The sequence below is a fragment of the Grammomys surdaster genome, unplaced genomic scaffold (assembly GCF_004785775.1).
Source record: "Grammomys surdaster isolate TR1022 unplaced genomic scaffold, NIH_TR_1.0 343, whole genome shotgun sequence".
Classification (NCBI taxonomy): domain Eukaryota; kingdom Metazoa; phylum Chordata; class Mammalia; order Rodentia; family Muridae; genus Grammomys; species Grammomys surdaster.
The window spans coordinates 1471684-1491260 of record NW_021604762.1 but is presented as its reverse complement, the minus strand read 5'-3'; the positions used below and the strand labels follow the sequence as shown (position 1 = coordinate 1491260).

At 45.5% G+C, this 19577-nt stretch overlaps 1 protein-coding gene across 1 annotated transcript in view; it reads left to right on the top strand.

The window, feature by feature from the left end:
- Window positions 1–19577, top strand: part of Alk (ALK receptor tyrosine kinase) — a 699186-nt gene that overhangs the window by 570083 nt on the left and 109526 nt on the right. The window contains exons 6-8 of the mRNA XM_028778974.1: window positions 1394–1525; window positions 8455–8586; window positions 9283–9383. Of these exons, the coding sequence (XP_028634807.1) occupies window positions 1394–1525; window positions 8455–8586; window positions 9283–9383 (365 nt within the window). The remainder of the gene's footprint in view (window positions 1–1393; window positions 1526–8454; window positions 8587–9282; window positions 9384–19577) is intronic.

Below are 19577 nucleotides of genomic sequence, written 5' to 3'. Positions count from 1 at the left end.
AATCCTTTCCATGACATGCAGAGAACAGCCTTTCGGTAGAATGCATTTCAGCCTCATATGTTGGCTATGAGACCTTAGGCTACTCTCCAAACCTCTCAGAACTCAGTTTCTTTACTTGGGAAATTGAGATAGGCACCGTTAAGACCTGCATAGATGATTCATAGAGCTCAGTGTGCCAAGGTAGGTGGAAGAGTTCTGAAAGTATTGAAAGGACTGGTGTGGCATTGATTTCCATGCCATAGGGAGCACCCCCAGTGAACTAAGAAAATCACAGAACTCTAGATATTAAAGATCATCTGTCTGGGGATAGTATACATTACAGCCAATTTACTATTGCTTCTCAGACAAAATTTTAGAAACTCACTGAGAGGCTAGGAGGCTCAGAGAGGCTAGGAACCAGGGCTCGGGAGCACAAAAATGGAACCAGGGCCATCTGGAGCACAAAGATGTGAGGATGGATGGCATGGGAAGCCTGGAAAGGCAGTTGCCATGGTGAGGAGTAGAAGCTAAGCCCCAAGTGGACCACAGTGCTCATCTCCACTGGGACCAGAGCTTCCCACACAAGAGCTAAGCATCAGAAAGCACAGGCCAGACCTTTCCTTCCCTCCATTAAGCAAGGGAGATGATGCCAAGCCAGCCTGTTCCTTCTCCTCACAGCCTTGATCTCTCAGGCTTGCAGAGACTCAAGTGGCAACAGCATGCTTAGTTATCATGATGCTTCACTGATGAGTCAGGAACTAATAACTGCTAGCATGCTCATTGTAAGACACAGCCCTCCCTTCCTTTCCAAAAAATGTGATTCCTCTAAGGATTTGGGAGTTGGAGTGCATCTTAGTAATGTAGTCAAAATCTATCCTTTCATAGAAGAGACAATGTCCAGATAGAGAAGGGACATTGTCAGCCTAGCCAATCACAGAGGAGTCAGGTCCATCTCCCACAGCAGTATAAGCTTGTGTTGCTTTTCACAGCGGAATATGCCTGTACTCTTTGAATTTGCTCAGTAATTGCCTCCAGTAATAAGATCTGACATCAGAGCCTGGAAAGGTGATACTGGACCAAGTAAACCTGGTAGATGCCCAAATTCTAGAGTAAGGTGGAGCCGAGTGGGGCAGGGCCTCTACCAGGAGGTTCTGCACCACAAAAATCATGGATTCCAGGATCCCACAATGCTCAGAGAATATGGGCCAACCCTCACCCCATTGGTAGTCTGAGATCCTGAGTAGACTATGAATATGTATGAGGGGCTTTGGTGCTTCCGTTGGCCTTGAGCGTGGCCAGGTGGAGATGCAGGGATCAAGTCTTGGGATGCAGTGAAGCAGTGTTCCCACAAGACCAGCCAATGCCTTTGACAACCCCAACTAACCAGGGACATGTGTGTCTGTGTGCCCTCTAGGAACATCCCCGGGCTCCAAGATGGCCTTGCAGAGTTCCTTTACCTGTTGGAATGGGACAGTCCTCCAGCTCGGCCAAGCCTGTGACTTCCACCAGGACTGTGCCCAAGGAGAAGATGAGGGCCAGCTATGCAGTAAGTAGGGGGGGGGGAGTATCAATCCTGCTCAATCCTAACCACCCGTGCCCCCTCCTAGCCCGTCTCCCCATGCATGCAAGCCTCGGTCACCTCCATAACACTCAGTGGCTCTTATGATTACTCTCTTGGCAACACAATTCCTCAAATGTAGAGCTAAGATGTGAGGTTCAGAGACAACACAGACCTCCAGGTCTGTGGTCACAAATAAGGGGCTTTAGTGATGACTCAGTGTTTAAGAGCACTTACTGAACTTACGGTGAGGACCAGGGTTCAGTTCCCAACACCCACACTTACATATGGCTTCCAACTGCCTGTAACTCCAGTTTCTGGGGATCCCTCTTCCAGACTCTGTAGGTGCCTGCATGCCCATGATACACATACATACAAGCAAACACACACAGATGCACAGTTTAAAAAATAAATAATATCTTTTAAGCTCTGCTCTTGGCATCCTCAAGCCCAGAGAAAATGAGCGGGACGGAGCCTACCCCTGTGGTGTGACATTAGAACTCTCTGTACACACAGTGCCTTCACTGTGCTCACTCTTCCTCCCCGTCTTCTGGGCACCACAGCTGCAGCCATATCAAGCCACTTCGTGTCTCCATGGTAGCTCCCTGGCTTTGCTTGAGTGGTCTCAAGCAAGCACACGTCTTAAGTCCCAGCTACTCCTTGAAGACTCTCTTCGACAGTCTATTCTTCCAAGAGCCCTTCTCTCACCATCTCCAAGGAGCACGGCTTGTTCTTTGTCTTCTGTACCCTTCCTACTCAGCTGAGTGCATCCACTCATAATATAATCATTTCCAAAACTTAGTGATTGTTTTATAACGCAGACCACACACCATGTAACTCCCTCAAAATAAAGTATGCATTCCACTTCATTAACATAGTTACAGGGCTGTGCAACCACTACTATGGTTGAATTTTAGAACATTCTACCATGCCGCCTAAAAGATGCCTTGCAATCTCTGCATTTTTCTTGCACCCTTCTGCCACTGCCCCTAACCATTAATGTCTCTGTTTGTGCAGATGCACCTCTCTGGGCATTGCATATAAGCTAAATCATATAATATGCATGGTTATATTTTTTATTAATTTCTTCAATTGTCTTGGTAGCTTTGAGGTTCACCTACAGCATGGCACATACCAAATCTGCATTTTTAAATTGCAGAATAATGTTTCATTCTATGAATATGCTACAGTTTTCCCATCTATTCATTAATTCGTGGCCATTTTGTTATTTTCAGTTCGGCCCTATTGTACATAATACTGCTATGAATATTCACATCTCAGTTCATGCACAGATAAGGGTTTGCTTCTCTCAGCATGCACCTCGGATAGAATTCCTGGTTCACACAGCAACTCCACATGTAATATATTGGGCAAGCGTCAGCATTTCTTTGAACGTAGCTCCATCATTTTATGTGTCCACCTGTAATATACAAACGATTTTTTTCTCTTTGCTAACACTTAATATTACCATCTTTTTTTTTAACCATCCTAGGAGATATGTGTCAATTATGTGTTATGGAGGTGGTTTCCAGGTCTCGCTTCCTCTCTGTGCACAGATGGGTCTGGTACTCTTATTAGTGCCAGTATCTCTCCTGATTCTTGGCATGGGATGAGCGCTCGCTGATTAGTGGCTAAAATGATTGGCTGAGTTGGGAAACTTGAGCACCATAAAGAAAAACGTGTTGCTGAGGCCACACTGGCATGTGGGCAGCCCAGGCTCCCCACCAACGACTGCTCCACTTGAAAGGGTTTTTGCCAAGGAAACCACAGATACTTACAGAGCACCTGTAGTGAGCTAGAAAATGTGCTAAATCCTAGGGTATAGGCAAATGACAAGGATTTAAGATGCACACCAGCAAAAGCCCAAGGCAAGTTTAACGAAGGAAGCAGTGCATGGCCCCTTGAAGGTTAGTGAAGGGGAGGCGGTCGTGCTGGACTATGATGGGACCCAGACCAGTGGCTCAAACACACAGGCCCCAGACACCAGTGACCTCTGAGGAATTTTGCTAAATACCTTGAAAAGCTGAAAATTGTACCCCAGGTCATCTGGACTCCATGGAAATTAAAAGAGGTTTATATAAATCTATCAAAGTAAAGCAATAGATACACATTTTTTATTTCAAAATAAATCTTATTTTCATAGAAAGACATCAAGTGAGGTATCCAACGATAATAGAGTTAGGAAGTTTTGAGACAGGGTTTTGGTATCCTAGGCTGGTGTCCAACTTGCTGTGTAGCCAAGGCCTGAACTACAATGCCCAGTTGTATGGGGACCCCGGACTTCATGTATATTAATCAAGCACTCTGCCAAGTGAGCTCCATCCCCAGCCCTGTGGCGTATTTTCATTTAAGACACCATGAAGAGTTGCGGGGTGGCACTTTGCTTGCCCCCACATTCTTTGTTCCCAGTTCTTCTCAGCATCCTCAGAGCAACACCTTGCCTAACCTGCTCACAGTGGCCTGGGCAGCAGTCTATATGCAGACATGTAGTTATTTGTGCCTGCGGCATTTCCCGCAGCGCTGCTAAGCTCCGTAATTCTGCAAGTGCCTTTTAAAAGGTTTTTTTTGAGACTCACTTCCCAGCTGGGACACAGGTTAGGCAGGCCATGCCCTGATTTTCAGTGGGGAAGATGAAGGCAGGGGAAGGGAATTGATTTGGTCAGGGTCACACAGTATGTCGGGAACAGAGCTGTGATTAGAAGCTCAGAGACCTCAGGGTTTGGCCGGTTACAGTGGTTTGGGGCATCTCCCACTTCTCCATGGCTTGTCATCGTGGATTTCTGGAAGCAGCCCTCAGCTTCAGGACAGCCAGGCTTGGGTACCAAGGTCAGGAGCACTGGGCCCAGTGGCCTTTTCAGCCATGTTTGAAAAGCTGCTCCAACCAGCTGTCAGAGGGACAGCTCTACCCTGGAGAACACTCACATGTGCTGCAGAAACCAGAAGCCAGTTGCTAGGGGGGAAGGCTTAATTCAGAGAATTAGTCCAATCTTTCCACCATCTCTTGGCAAAGGTCTTAGCAGATATCCTTCCTCTTGCTTATGGCCTTATTCCTTCTGGCACTTCCACTGTTTTCCCTGTAATACTGTTGTGCTGGAAGCCATCAGTATTATGGTAACAGCAGCCGACAGGAGCAGATGCTCTGTGCCAGGTACTCTCTCCCAAGATGAACCTATTCCGTGGTCATAGAGAGCAGGAAGCTAAGCAATCATCCGAGCTTGAGCATCGGTTCAGCCTCAGCCTGACTTCAGAGCCCACCTTGTGTTCTGGGACACAGCAGGCCACACCCACCTGTTGCATGAGCAGCGTGGGCTTTGCTCAGCACTAAACCTCACTTGCTAGAGACTCTCCTTGAACAAAGGAGGCTGTGAAGAACCACAGAGGTCCAGGATTCTACCATCACCTTTCTATAATGCAAGAGAGTTCTCAAGTTTTCCTATCTGTGATTCAATCCCCCCTGTCCATGCGCCTGCTTTTCAGATTAAAAGCAACACCAAAGTATATACCCAGTGTATATATACCCAGGTGTATACCCAGTTTATACCCAGTGTATATATACCCAGGTGTATACCCAGTGTATATATACCCAGGTGTATACCCAGTGTATACCCAGTGTATATATTCCCAGGTGTATACCCAGTGTATACCCAGTGTATATATTCCCAGGTGTATACCCAGTGTATACCCAGTGTATATATACCCAGGTGTATACCCAGTGTATACCCAGTGTATATATACCCAGGTGTATACCCAGTGGAGAGTATTTGTCAATACCCCAGCCTCCACAACATGTGCCTCCCCTGGAAGGGGACTCCATTCCCTTCACCAACTCACTAGCTATGCAGGTAGATTACTTCCCCTCCCCCTCCAGGTACCCAACAATCTCATCTGTTTTGTGGGTATGTGCTTCCTTCCAGGCAAAACCAGTTTTTTTTTTAAAGTTTATTTCTTTATTGTAAAATAAAACATTTTGGTTGTAAAATACTGGGAAGATCTAGAAAAATACACAGGAGAAAATACTATTGCCCATAACCCTCTCTCCTAGACATTCCGAGATAACCATAATATTTTGATGCATTTCCTCTAACATTTCTCCCATGACTCCATATTTTCAAGAAAATGTATAACACGTATTTATCAAAAATGTTAACAGAGTTGTCACAAGGGAAGGGAAAAGAAGTGTCATTTGGCCTGCCGTTTACACTTGGCAGCTTCCGCAACTGTGGCTGGGGTCACGTCCCTGTGACTCTACCCATTTGTCTCTCTTAGAGTGGAATCAGGTGTCATAATTGCCAAATGTGGTGGAATTGATTGACCTCCCCCCCCCCAGTGCAACTCCATTTGCCATCTAGCCGATGAGAAGTCTGGCCACAGCCCAAGAAGGGGGACTCTGTGAAACCGACACCTTTCCAACATGCTGTAGCCAGGGATGCATTCCCTGGAGAGCTAGCTAAAAGATAGTGTCTAACCAGCAGGCTGGGTGGAGCCCAGGAAACCCATGCTTCTAATTTCACAGACCACAGAGGGGTCCCCGGTCCCTGGAGCCCATTTTCAGTGACAACAAATTAAGGAGCACACCTGTTTCCTTTCCTTCAACACTTAGATAGTAATGTCCTACAGTGGACCATGTACTCAGTAGGTGCCTGGGCTGGGTGAGAAGAGCTGCCAATCAAAGGCTGGATGCCAATAGATTCAGCCTTATGGGCCAGCCTTTTGCTCAGCAACTAGCTTCAGCAATGATTTCCAAACTTCAGCAGAATCCATCAGGGGTGTTTGTTTTGACACACACCCCTGCCAGCTTCTTCCAGAGTGCCTTCTTACACACTGCCCTGATGTGCTTTAAAAGATGGACATCCTCTGGGCTCCCCTTCTTCCCTTCAAGGTTTATCTGTCACATAAACCTGCCATTGACCTGCGTTGTTTTCCTTCCTGTCTTCTTTCCTTTTATTCAGACAAAAAGAACTAGGACTTCCCCTAAGCAGCTCTGGGAGGCCCTTCCTGAAGGATAGGAAGGACCTGTCCCTACCCCACACTCCAGGGTGCTGCTGGCTCCTTCATCCTCCTTCTGCAATGACTTCCCTGATGTAGGTGTAGGTGGTCATGGTATTATCCATGGCCACCTTCTTCCTTTATCTTATCCTAAAACCAACCCTATCAAATAGAAACTGACTCTACAGAAGTAATGAGGGGTCTAAGAAAGGAAGCGACTGACCTACTGACCCAGGGGAGCCCAGCAGAAAGGAAAGGCTGAGCCTTGAGCTCCTAGGTTTGCCTACTAATGTTGTGCCAGCACCAGAAAGGGTTGGGGGCAGGGTATGCTAAGCCCTTGCTCTCCCCTGACTCCTCCCACCAGCCTATCCTTGGCTTTTAAAGCATCCCTGTGAAGCACCTTCCTAGAAGGTCACTTCTAGACGCCAGTTGGTTTCTGTGCACAACTTGGATATGGGATCCCTTGAGGGTGGGAGTAAAAAATAAAACAGAAAGATCTCCTTAGCTTTTGGATTTTTAATCAGAAGAACAAGCAGGGCTTGGGGGGAAAATGATTTCTTCAGGGGGGTATAAATGGGAAGAGATGCTTAGAGTCAGTGACAGCCTGTTTTAATTTATAATTCTGCCTCTGTGTGAAATGCACAGAGAATCGGGGGGTGGGGGGGGGAATGAGTAATAATTCACTGCGGTGCTGTCACAGCCAGGAAGCACGAGGGCCCTCATCCGCTGCCACTGCCAAGAAGGCTGAGACACAGGAAGGACATGCAGAGCGGTGGGCCTCTTAGAGAGCTCCTCTCCCATGTGGAGACAGAAATCTGCTGCTTCCTCATAGCCAGGCCTGGAGCTGCTGCGGGTGGGCGACTGTAGGAAAAGCCTAGTAGAGAACATGCCACCAGCTCTCCTGGCTGAGAACCTACCTAGAGCCAATCCTTCTCAAAGGAAGCTGGAGGAAGTGGGTTCTCTTTCCTTCCCTTTCTGGGGATACCTGGGAAATGTAGAGCATAGAACACCGATAAAAAAGAAAGGGTTATGGCCTCCCTTGCAGCTGAGGATCCCAGACCCCTTGCTGCCGAATCTTTAGATGATATAGAGACCATTGTAGCCCGGATTGTTTAAGGTGATTGCCCAGGTGATGGCACAGTAGTGAAACATCCCCAAATATCAGCAGCTTAAATCTGTATTTACAGCACTGAGGTGGGCGGGGCCTCAGCTCCACAAGGATCCAGGCTGGCTGAAGCCCACTAGGGAACAAAAGATCCCTAATACAGCAAACGAAGGGAGACTGAAGAGTCTCAGAGTAAAACCAGTATGAGACACACCCAACTTCTACTCATCTAACAAACTGCTCAGAACTCAGCTCATGGCTTCACTTCACCGCCAGCCAAACAGAGCCAGGAGAAAAATGTGAACAATATGTCTGTGCCGAGGGGTGATATGAGAGACTCAGCTCCTCCCAGCTAGAACTCCCTCCGCCACTACCACACAATAACAAGAGTCATCGCGTCCACCATTACAGATGTCAGCCCTCGAGCTATACGTTGCCCTCTCTTCAACCATGTCCTTAGAGGATCAGAATTAAGAGGACAGAATTGAGGAGACAATATGAGTTCTAGTCCCAGTGGGATGACTGTAGGCTGTTTGAATTTGAGCATTTCTGAGCCTCTCCTTTGTTGTATTCAAGACTGAGCTGTGAATTTATTACCATTTCACTTTAAGTGAAGCATCATAGAATCACTAACCAACACACGCACTCACACACACACACACATGTGCGCGCATACAAACACACAGTTGTGGGGAAGGTCAATCTTTTCACTGGGTGACCACCATTGATGAGAATAATCCGGTCATCCCTGGCTAACTTGCCTTGCTGAGGGCATGGGTTGCCATTAGTGTACTGATAATGATGATGCCCTGTGATCTCTCCACAGGTAAACTTCCCGCTGGGTTTTACTGTAACTTTGAAAATGGCTTCTGTGGCTGGACCCAAAGTCTACTCTTACCGCATATGCCCCAGTGGCAAGTGAGGACCCTAAAGGATGCCCATCCCCAAGGCCACCAAGGTACTTCCTCTCTTCCCTTCTCCCTGCTGTCCACCCTAGTGTCTAAGCAGACTGATAAGAGACATAGGACCCCAACCCAGCACAACAAGGCATCTCCTCGCACGCAGTATTCTGCTAAAGGCATGCTTGGGATGCTCACACCCAACCTCCTCTTTGTCTCTTCTTGAGCTCTAGATTATTGAACATGTCCAATCTCAGGGTCACTTTAGTTATTAAGATACGGAGCTTTGATGAGAAAGTAGCTGAAAACCAGCATCGATTTTTCAGGCCAAGTGAAACTGAGGAAAGACAAGAAATTAGTCTCGTCTGGAAGCACGTGGAGCCCAGGATGACCTGGGCTCTGGATAAGGGTGAAGAAAGGGAAGGTCATGAGAGTATTGGAAGGCAAGTGCTGCCATGACTATCCATGAGGTGGGTCAGGAGAGTCCAGTCTACTTCTAGCTGCTCCTGGGATGAAGCTGATAACCTTGAGCATGGAGTAGCCAGATACAGAGTTATGGAACCTCCTAGGCAGTTTGGAGTAAAGGACTTAGAATGAGCCAGGGTTTGGTGACAATCATGAATGGGCTTCCTTATCCACTGTAGACAAGAAACCAACATCCGCAAAGACGACTTAAAGCAGAACTCTGCACAGTCCACTAACTATGCCCCTCCGTGCATAGTGATAATACATGTGTGACTCTTTCTCTCCCCCAGGCCATGCCCTGATGCTCAGCACCACTGACGTCCCTGCTTCTGAAAGTGCAACAGTGACCAGTGCCACATTCCCTGCACCAATGAAGAACTCTCCTTGTGAGGCAAGTGTCCAGATTCCTCTAGGTGCCTGACTCCCACTCCCATCCCTGGGTCACTTCTAGATGAATCAAATCAGATTAAGAAAGTAGCTGGGGGAGCTGCTCTGGTTATGTTTCTGTGGGAAGACAGGAGAACTGTTTCTGCCCTGTCCCAGGCACATTGTATCCACCTACATGGTGAAGCTCCATCAGCAGAGTCTTACCTTAAATACCCATACTTAGCTATACCAAACATTTTGCAGTGGGACCTTGATTTAAGCAAACTCAGAAATATATTTCTTATAATAGAGAAGAGTGATGGAATTTACAAAGTCTTTGTTTAAAATCTTTTGTTTTTTCTCCCCAAAATACCAAGTTCTTATGATACATTTTGAACACTGGAAAGCATCAAAAAATTTATTTACATAATTTCACTAAGACATCAATATCATTCAGTAAGTTACAACAAAGCCACTACTCAAGTGATACCTGAAGCTGTATTCTCTCGAGTATGAGGCCTTGAGGTCTGGTGGCATGTTCTTTAACATATGGGTCGTATTCTCCCAGGGCCAAGAAATACATGTAGGATTCCTCCATACAAGCAATAGCAGAGTGTACTCTTGATCAGTGACTTGGATCTGAGACAGGTTGTTCCATTCTGACTGACTGCACCATTTGTCTAGGCAGCTAATGGACCTCTTGGGGCATCGGTTTCCTTACCTGAAAAGTGGAGATACTATTAGCTGTATCTAGCCTAGCCCATAGAGAGGAGGACTGAACAGGTTAGCACATGTAAAAGGCTTAGGAGATCAGGGGAGCAAAGTGGATGTTATTGTAATAGTTTTCAACAGTGGCTGGAAACCCTTGTAAACAGAGGGAGCAAGGGCTAAAACGAAGAGGTATTCTGCCAGGTATTAAGTTCGTATAACTGAGGGTCAGGCCATACCTGGGAAAGTTTGCATACCCAGTGACTGCTACACCAACAGAAAGCCATCCCGGAGCTTAGATTCAGCCAGTCCTCTTTTTGTGAGAAACCACAGAAGAAACTCCAATCTGGCTTAGTTTTAGACATGTGTCCTCTAAGTAATTTGTTTCCTCCTACGTTTTAGACATTCTAAAACTAACCAGGTTTGCATCCTCTCTTTCAGCTGATAGAAATCCCAGATAGGAAGGCGTCACCTGGCAGAAGTACAAAACATTCCCCTTGCTAAGGGACCAAATTCTAACCTCCAGAATTTTTGTGAAATAAAAACTCAACCATAAAACAAATAATAGAAAAGGCATACAAATGATTGTTTTAATCAAAAGAATGGTTAACTTAAAGCAGAGACATCCCCTTGGTAAGCAAACATGTGTGTCTGTAGATACTCAACTCTACAACCTATGCCTTTGGCCTATCTTTCTTACCCTCTATCTGTCTGTCTCATCTTATCAAGCTTTGTGTATCTCTGAGCCGCCTTAACTTCTTTTTAGAAGAAGTCTGGGCAGAAATAAATAGATTCATTAAAATAAATTGTATTTGAGAAGCCCTGGTGTCTGGTGCAGATGGTGGAACTACACAGTCATTGGTGAGCTGCCTCAGAGCAGGTACGTAAAAGAGAAGGCTTTCCTTGTGAGGAAACCTGAATGAAGACAGATGGTTGGCCCACCTGAGAGGACAGGAGGCTCCTAAGGAGCATTTGGTCTTTAAATTTATTCTTTTCTGGGATGAATAGAAGCCTAATTTCAGAGAAAGAAATGTCAAAGCAAAGCGATATTTTCCTAATACTCTGTCTCTTCTCTGATAACCTTTGAGTTGATCAATAGCTGAGACAGGTGTTTTCCTTGGCTTTCTATTTTCTCTGGTTGGATTTGCTCTAGGCTGTTTCTGTTATTTCCTGCCCTTTTCCAGAACTTGGCTGAGCAGGCACAATGGAAAGAAAGAGGAGGGTTCACACACACACACACACACACAATCACATCACTCATGTTTCCATATGTTTATACTGCCCTGACTTTCACCATCAGCTTTTCAGACCATAGATATCTAAGGTCAATGGGCTCTCAATGTTAAGAGCAACGTATTATTGTTGACGATGTTGTCGTTGTTGTCATCATCATCATCACAGTGGGGCAGGGTAGGTAAATAACCAAAATAGAAGCATGTGTGTACAGGTTTATAACCCCTGTCCCTCACTACATCCAAGTCCTCCGTGCAGAAGGTAGGAAGTGGATTTCTTTCTTCCGGGAAACCTGAGCCACAATAGCAGGGACACCAGTGACTGTTACATTGCTGTGGAAGGCCATGAGGTGACTCAGGTCTCTGTCTTTGAACCTCACAACTCATAAAAAGGCTTCCCTCTATTAAGAGGACTAGATACAGAGAGATGGGTGCTAGATTGAGGTATAAAGGGTGCCCCTGATGAGGGACAGACCCATAAGGATGGATAACTTAGTTGGCCTGGACTTTAAGACTTACACTGACCATGGAATAGCTTCTCTACAGACAAACCAGTCCTGGTCTGCAAAAGTTAATGTCTGCAGAATATATAAAAATGTAAGCTCACAGCCCAGCTTATACACTGAAGGCCTAAAATCAGCCATAGGCCTAAAATCGGCAATAGACCTGTCATACATGTATGCTAACACTAAGTCTTGGGTCTCTGTGGAAAAATATTGAAACAGATGGCTATAAGCTATTGTAAACAGGCAGCTTTTGTGGAAATTTACCAGCCTGAGTAGTCATAGACCTTGTAAATAGGTAGCCTTGGCAGACAATACCAACTTAGATAAGGACAAGCGAGTCATAGGCAGAGTCATAGTGACCTGTCCCCTGAACCTTCACCCAGCCAGTACCCTGTTCTGAAAGATATCTGTACTCCCTCTGAACACCCATGCTCCAGTGTCATCCCCTTCCCCATGTCCTGCCTTTTTGTGTTTATAACCCCTGTGTGAATAAGTAAAAAATACGATTTGATTTAAAAATAAATTAAAATAAATAAACTAAAAAAACAAAGAAACAAAAAAAAACAAAATATGTAGGCTCACAACACCCCATTCACCAGTGCATTCCCAAGAGGCACCAAGGTTCCCTTTGATGAATTTCCCTCCAAATCTAGGAAGGAACTAGCTAGTAAGTCTGTTTCTCCACTTGTATTGACTTGAAAAGTGGACAAATGGGGTTTCTTGGGCTCTGCTTTTGACTTCCTGAGAGACATCACTAAGGCTGGGTCTCTGCATCTTCCATCTCAATCCTTGATGATTTGGTTGCTGGCCCTGGACCCTGAGATTTACTGGCTGTTGGTGTGTCCATCAATGGTGAGCAAAATCCATCCACGCAGAGCTTCCCCCAATACCTGCCACCCCGAGCAGGGTGATGCATCTTGCCACTTACAAACAGAACTCAGAAAAGAAATCAGAAACAGCAGAGCAGAAACAGAGGCAGGAAGACAGAGGGGCTGGAAAAGTATACAGAACTAGATCAAATGCCCATCAACAATGAGATCAAGGCCAGCATGAGCCTTGTGCCAAGCCAACCCCGGGGCCTCCCACAAGCTCTCCAGCTCCATGTCCTCCCTCTGGCTACCTGCAGCCACTACTGCTACCTTTCTTGCCCAACCACTACTGCAGACCTCACCTCCTCCTGGTCTATGCACAGCTGCACAAAAAGCATGAATATTTAAAGACCCCTGCCTAGCCCAGCCACAAACAGAGACAGCATTGTGACTTTTTTCGGTTCCCCTTCCCTGCCACAAGCTATTCTCTGCAGGAAACTAGGGAGCCACTTACAATATATTCTGATTTTTATTTTATTTTTATTTTTATTTCACTGAGTTCCAGTTCAAATAATTAAAGTTGCCACGGGGGGAGAAAAGGGTTGCCGTGACTTTCATGTGCTTGCTTGCTGTCAGGCCTGCTCCAGTCTGACTTGGCTTTAGACACTCTGATGTGTCTAGCATTGCAGCTGCTGCTAATACTGGGGAGGACATGAGAGGGGCAGGGGCTGTCCCACCCCTCCCCCACCTTTCACACATCCCAGAAGCCTGACTGTCTCAACAAGCCCTATGTGGTTTGAAATTCTGTTTTATTTGAATAGCCTGCCTGTGCCTAGAATATTTTAAGCCATGTTCTCAGGCCAGAAGAAAGCCTGGGGCAGGAAAGAGTAGGCTTCTCTCATTTCTTTCCACCCTGAAACATGGGAGTGGTTTTTCTTTTATAGGCTGCAGGAATATGAAGGACTCAGGAAGATGGATATCACGCACCAGTTTTGTGATAGTCAGCTCCCAACTGCTGGTTTTCTTGACCTTGCCTGAGCTGCAGCTCTGTCCTTTCATCCAAGGGCACTGAAGCATTTGCATACACACACACAAACACACACACACACACACACACACACAAGGATATCCTGGAACACATCTAGACCCTTCCACCCTGAAGTCAACCCAAGGGAAGAAAAAAATAACAATAATGACTTTAATTCACTGCTGGGGAAACTAAGCCCAGGCAGAAGGTTAGCTGTGGAGTTCTGCCCTGTCTGTGTGGCCTAAATGGTAAAAGACCCATACTCTGTGTCACTAAGACTAGCAAGTGTGACCTGAACAGATGTAGGAGAGAAGACTAGCATGAAGAATTTCCTTCTGCCATCCTTCAAGCCCTGCCTACACCCCCATGAGCATGGTACCCTATGGTGACAGTCCCATAGAAACCATGGAAACCCATCAATTGCTCTCAGGTTTAGATTTTTAAAGACTCTTCTGGCATCCATGCATGGATGATAGCCCTTCCTTTGCCAGCTGCTCAATATTGAGAATCGACTTTGTTTACTGGATTTATTCAAAGCTGTCTCAGCATCCTCCTGCAGGCAGGCAAGGAAACACAGAGGAGCTCTCATGACAACTGAGTTTTCAGTTTCTCAAACTTAATGACAAAGTCTTCCATGAAAAGGCAAGGAAAAACAAAAAAGAAGATGCCAAAACCAAAGAGGCTTGAAATGGAGTGAGAAACAGTGGGGTTCTGTTGCATAATCCCCTGCCCAAAGTCAACAGGGTAGGACCACGGCGATGTGCTGGAAGAGCTGAGAGTGGATAAAGCCCACTTCAGAGAGCAGATTCTATATATAGCCATGTCAGGGTCTTCCCCACCCATGATCTAAGTTAGAGTAATGGACCCTAGCCCCAAAGCAGCAAATGCAAGTCAAGACCAAAGCCAGACTGGCTGGCTCTGCGAATCATGCTCTTCCCTCACAGATGACCCTGTCTTAGCTTAGAGCAGTGGTTCTTAACCTGTGAGTCATGACCCCTTTGCTTAGAGCAGTGGTTCTCAATCTGTGAGTCATGACCCCTTTGGCAAACCTGTACCTCCAAGAATATTTACATTACAATTCATAACAGTAGCGAGATTATGGTTATGAAGTAACAACAAAAATAATTTTATGGTTGGGGGTCATCACAACATGAGGAACTGGATTAGAGGGTCACAGCATTAGGAAGGTTGAGAAGCGCTGGATTAGAGGGAGCCTATATGAACCACCATATTTCTGTTACCACACTTGCCTACTCAGAGCTCCACCACCCACCAGAGAGGGACTCTCAGTTGTGGATGTAGAAGGAAGACCACTCCATTTGTAACGGGGACATTACTGATCCCTTACAGGATTCATGTGCAGTCTGTGCCTTCTTTACATGTGCCCTGTTCTAGCCACACGTGTCTAGCCAGTGTCAGCTGATGGGAAGGGGAAGAGCTTTGCAAGACCTCCTGGACTTGATCTTGGTCATTCACAAAGTCAGGACACCCTCCACAGAGGAGAAATCTCTGCCTTCCTCCTCCTTTGCTCGCCCATTCTCTACAATATTCCATTTCACTGCTGATCAGTGAGAATACAAGCTAGTCCCTAGCAGGGTCAGCCTGAGCCCAGCTTCTGTTCTTCTGCAGCCATGAACACTTTATGGTCAAGGGAGAACTCTGGTTGGTAAGCAGCTAGGGACTAGCACTGTCTAGAAGGGACTGCAAGGCAGTATTGCCATCTCTTCCCCCACCCTTCGCCCAAGCACAGGTCCTTCCAGCCTGGTATTATAGGACTGAGATGGCACATCAGGCAGAGCGCCTGTGAGTATCCAGCTGCATCTTATTTATGTTCAGTCCCTCATCTCAGGAGAAAGTTGTTCCAGTATCAGGCTTCAATCTTTGCCTCAATTAGGAGCAGACTCACTGGTCTGGCCAGGGGATGTTTTCATACTCAGTTGCTGTTTTCTGCTTATGCTTATGCTTATACTTATGCTTATCTTTAGGGGGAAGCTATTTAGAAAATACCTTCCGCCCGAGCTGAGACCATGGTGAGGAGCTCATGCTGGATATATAACACCCATCTGGATTGTCCAATCTCTATCCAGGAGAATATGATTTGGTGCTCAGCAGGAAGCATAAGTTTCTCTGGCTCCTACAGGATGATGTAGTCATCTAGAACAAGCCAGAGTAGCATGGAACCTTCTGGTAGCTGCCTTCCTTTTCCCTATAGCCCAACAGCCATAATATCTCTTGTGCCCAAAGGAATCCAGCAGGCTATGTTTGGAGCAGCATCCCCAGTGAAGGAGACACTAATCTCAGAATGCCCTCAATAGGGCCTGGGCAAATGCTTTAGGGAGGTGAGAAGGGAGACTAGAGTAGTACTTTCCAAATGGCTCTCCTGAAGGCCTATGGTATGTGTCTAGGATAGACAGCCCTCCTTTACATTTTCAATAGCAGCTATGCCATATGACTATAAAGGCCTCACTACTGTAAAAATCCACTGTACATCAAGGACTGCAGAGCTAATCCCTCTGCCTACATTAGCCCTGGGAATGAGTGAATCTCATCTTTATACAGATGAGGAAGGGAGGTGGAGCTGAGGACTTGACTGCTTAGCTCACAGACATCCAGTAGGAAGGTGGAGCCAGTTGTAGCAAAGCAGGGATGCTGTGGAGAGCCCGCCATGTTGAGCTAGCAAGCACTGATTCGAACCCTACATGGTGGCTGGCTTCATAGAAGATCCAGGAGCTCTCTCTGGAGTGCTTATTCCATAGAAAAGTTAAGGGAAAAAGATTGCTTTCAATATAAAGAGCAGTCCAGTCTTTTGGTTTCTAATGCCTCACTCATTTATATTACCCTAAAAGCCAGTCAAATGTCTTCATTAGAGACCCTTGTCCTTTGCACCTTAGGAGAAAGAAACTCTGTCTGAACATATGTAAAGATAACTCGGGATATGCTTTAAAACACTGGTCTCTAGAACACACTCAACTCTTATGCTCAAGTGTTTTACCTCTATCACCTCATTATCAGGACAGACTTGTGAAGAAGTGCAAACCCCATTTACTGATGCAGAAACTGGGGCTTAGAGGGCCGAATGTCTTGCCGAAGGTCAATCTGCTGTCAAATGGCATAAGGCGGGTTGGTCCAGAGCCAAATCTCTAAACACTCCAAGGTCGTTGAATTCAACATAGGTCATATGAATTTAAATCCCACTGCTGCCCCATTAAGGAACCATCTGACCTCTGGCAAGTCACACCTCCAAATTGGGGAATAAAAATCCCAGTTTTAGTTGCTGTGTGAGACTGTTGCTAGCATCAGATAGAAACATGAAAACTCTTTAATTTTTACAATGCTTAATGAATGGTAGCAACTATTATCAGTATCCCTCTTCTTGCCAGGCTCAGATGCAAGGAAGATCACTGCTAAAACATATGGCATGTTCTTACTTCTCCTCGAAGGCTGATTGTGTAGGCAGGTTGCAAGAATTGTCTTACTAGGAATAGTGCCAGAAGAACATTCTGGATAAACCCACTTCATCAATAATTAATTAATTAACTAATTACATAGCCTCTCAAGGATAGGGGCTAGAGATAAGTCTCTATGTTGTGTCTCAGAGATCCAGCAAATAAAGGTCTATTGAGACTTCTCCACACAAGTAGTTCTTACCTCAACGCATAGAGCTAGGAAATTGGAGACTAGCCTTCTGTCATCCCCTCATTGTGGTGTGGTGAGCTCTGCCAGGATACGTGCTAATGGGCTGAAGTAATCATCAGCCATTACAGTCACATTTGAACATAATTAATGTAATACCTTTGAGCCATTCAAACTTAATCCCTCCCACATCACGTGATGAAATTGAGGCATATGGAGAATTACTCAGGGCCCAGGGGTGTGGGTGAAAATTCTTTTGACCCACAGCAGACTTGGGTCTGATTCAAAAGCAGTGTCAATCACAGGTACTCATAGCTCCCAATGGTGGGCCTTAGCTTTGAGTGGCCCGTATCCAAAAGACCAGTCTGAGAGAACACAGACTCCCCAACAGTCCAGTGGCTATATCCCTGGAAGATGCATCATGGGTCTGTGTAAACACACGCAAACTTCCTTGACCCCACACTCTTCACAACAGTTGCACATGAAGGGAACATGAAATGTTACCTAGACTCAACTCTGCACCCTAGAGGAAGACTTACAAATCTATCCCCCAGCATTGTCTCTAATATTCACAGAGAAACTGAGGCACAGAAAGGGGCTGCTCACCCGAAATCGTACCATCTTTTTTTTCTTTCTACAAGAATGGAAGGAGAATTCTCGAAAGAATCTAGAAAGGGGGGAGTAAATCTTCCAAGCAGAATCTCCCATACACCCTCTTCTGAGTGTATGTGTATGTGCATTTGCCTGTTACACCTCTAACATGGATTTCTTACCTGCCATTTGTAACACAGGAAAATGAACAGAACATTTACCAAATATCTTTGCTAAGCTGGGCAAGGGGTTCACAGTCTGGTTAAATCCTTGCAAGGAGGCCACCACTAACTGACCCCATTAAAAAATGGATGCTGAGGCTCTGGGTAAGTAAAAGGCAGGTCACTGTTTCTGATCCAGAGCCCCTGCTCTGCCACCATGCCATGCCACCTCCTCCCTTACAGCATCTAGTTGTCCTAGGTTCCTCACAAAGCCCACAACTCAGCTGCCAGATCTGACTCTTTCTGAGGTAGGTAAGACACCCCTTGTTCCTACTTTCCAACAACATCAGAACCCATCCTCTGCATTTTAAAAGATAGCATATATTTTTTCTGATTATAAAATTATTCTGTGCTCATTTTAGAGCCTTAAAGAAATACAATGAAAAAGGTGAGTGACATTTCCCACAATCCTACCCTCCAAAGACAATTCCTGTAACCAGATTGGTACACTTCCTTTCAGATTGGGAAACAATGACCTGGACACAGAGAAAATCAACAGGCTATATAAATGTGGGATCTTCTCGGTTATTTCCAATATTCATATACCTGTATTTTTTCCTAATAAGCTTGATTTTAAATAGTTGTATGCCATAAGTTAATCCTATAGTTTTTATCCTAGTTATCAAAACTCATAGATGCACATTGCAAGAAAAAATGGAGAAGAAATAAAAACCCAGTACAAACAGATATCTGTGGCTACATTACCGTGGGATCCCTGGTTATCGTTTTTTAAGTGCAATCTACATGTTCTTACAAAGTGACTTATGAATTTCACTGGCTGGAATGATCCCTGATAATGTTTTTAAGAAGGAATCTGGTCTTTACACCTCCTAAGTGACCAGGCATCCAACTTCTCTTAAGCAATTATAATCCCAACTACTTGCCAACATCATATTCTATTTGCCTGCTACTAAAAAAAAAAAAAAAATGGCCAGCCTCTTGCTGGGTTGATTTTTCATTAAGCTTTTTATAGCAAGAGAGTTGGTGTTTATTTTCTCCAGGTGAATTAGAAAATAGAGAACAAAAACATTGGATTTTGCCAGGAGTCAATATTCTCAGCTCAAGTTAATGAGATGCCACACTGAAATCAAGGAACTCTTAAAATTATAAGTTCATACCCAAAATCACTTCTGGTACCTCAGATCAGAGAGGAGCCTGGAGCACCAGGTTAGTTGTTTTTCTCACTGCTGAGACAGAATATGTGACAGAAGAATGTTGAGGTGGGGTAGAGTGTACTATAGCTTGCAGGATCGGGTGAGAAAGGTGTAGGTTTTGTCATTGGCGATGGCAGTGAGAACGTCAGGCATCTTGCTCATATCTCTGTAGATCAGGAATCAGAGAGCTCAGACCAGAAGCAAAGCCAACCTGGATCCCTCAATCCCCGTCTCTACTGTCCTACCTCTTCAAGCTACACCCTACGTCTAAAAGGTTCTTCTAGCTTTCCAAACAGCACCACCATGCAGGGAGCAAGAGTTCAAATGTGTGGGCCTAT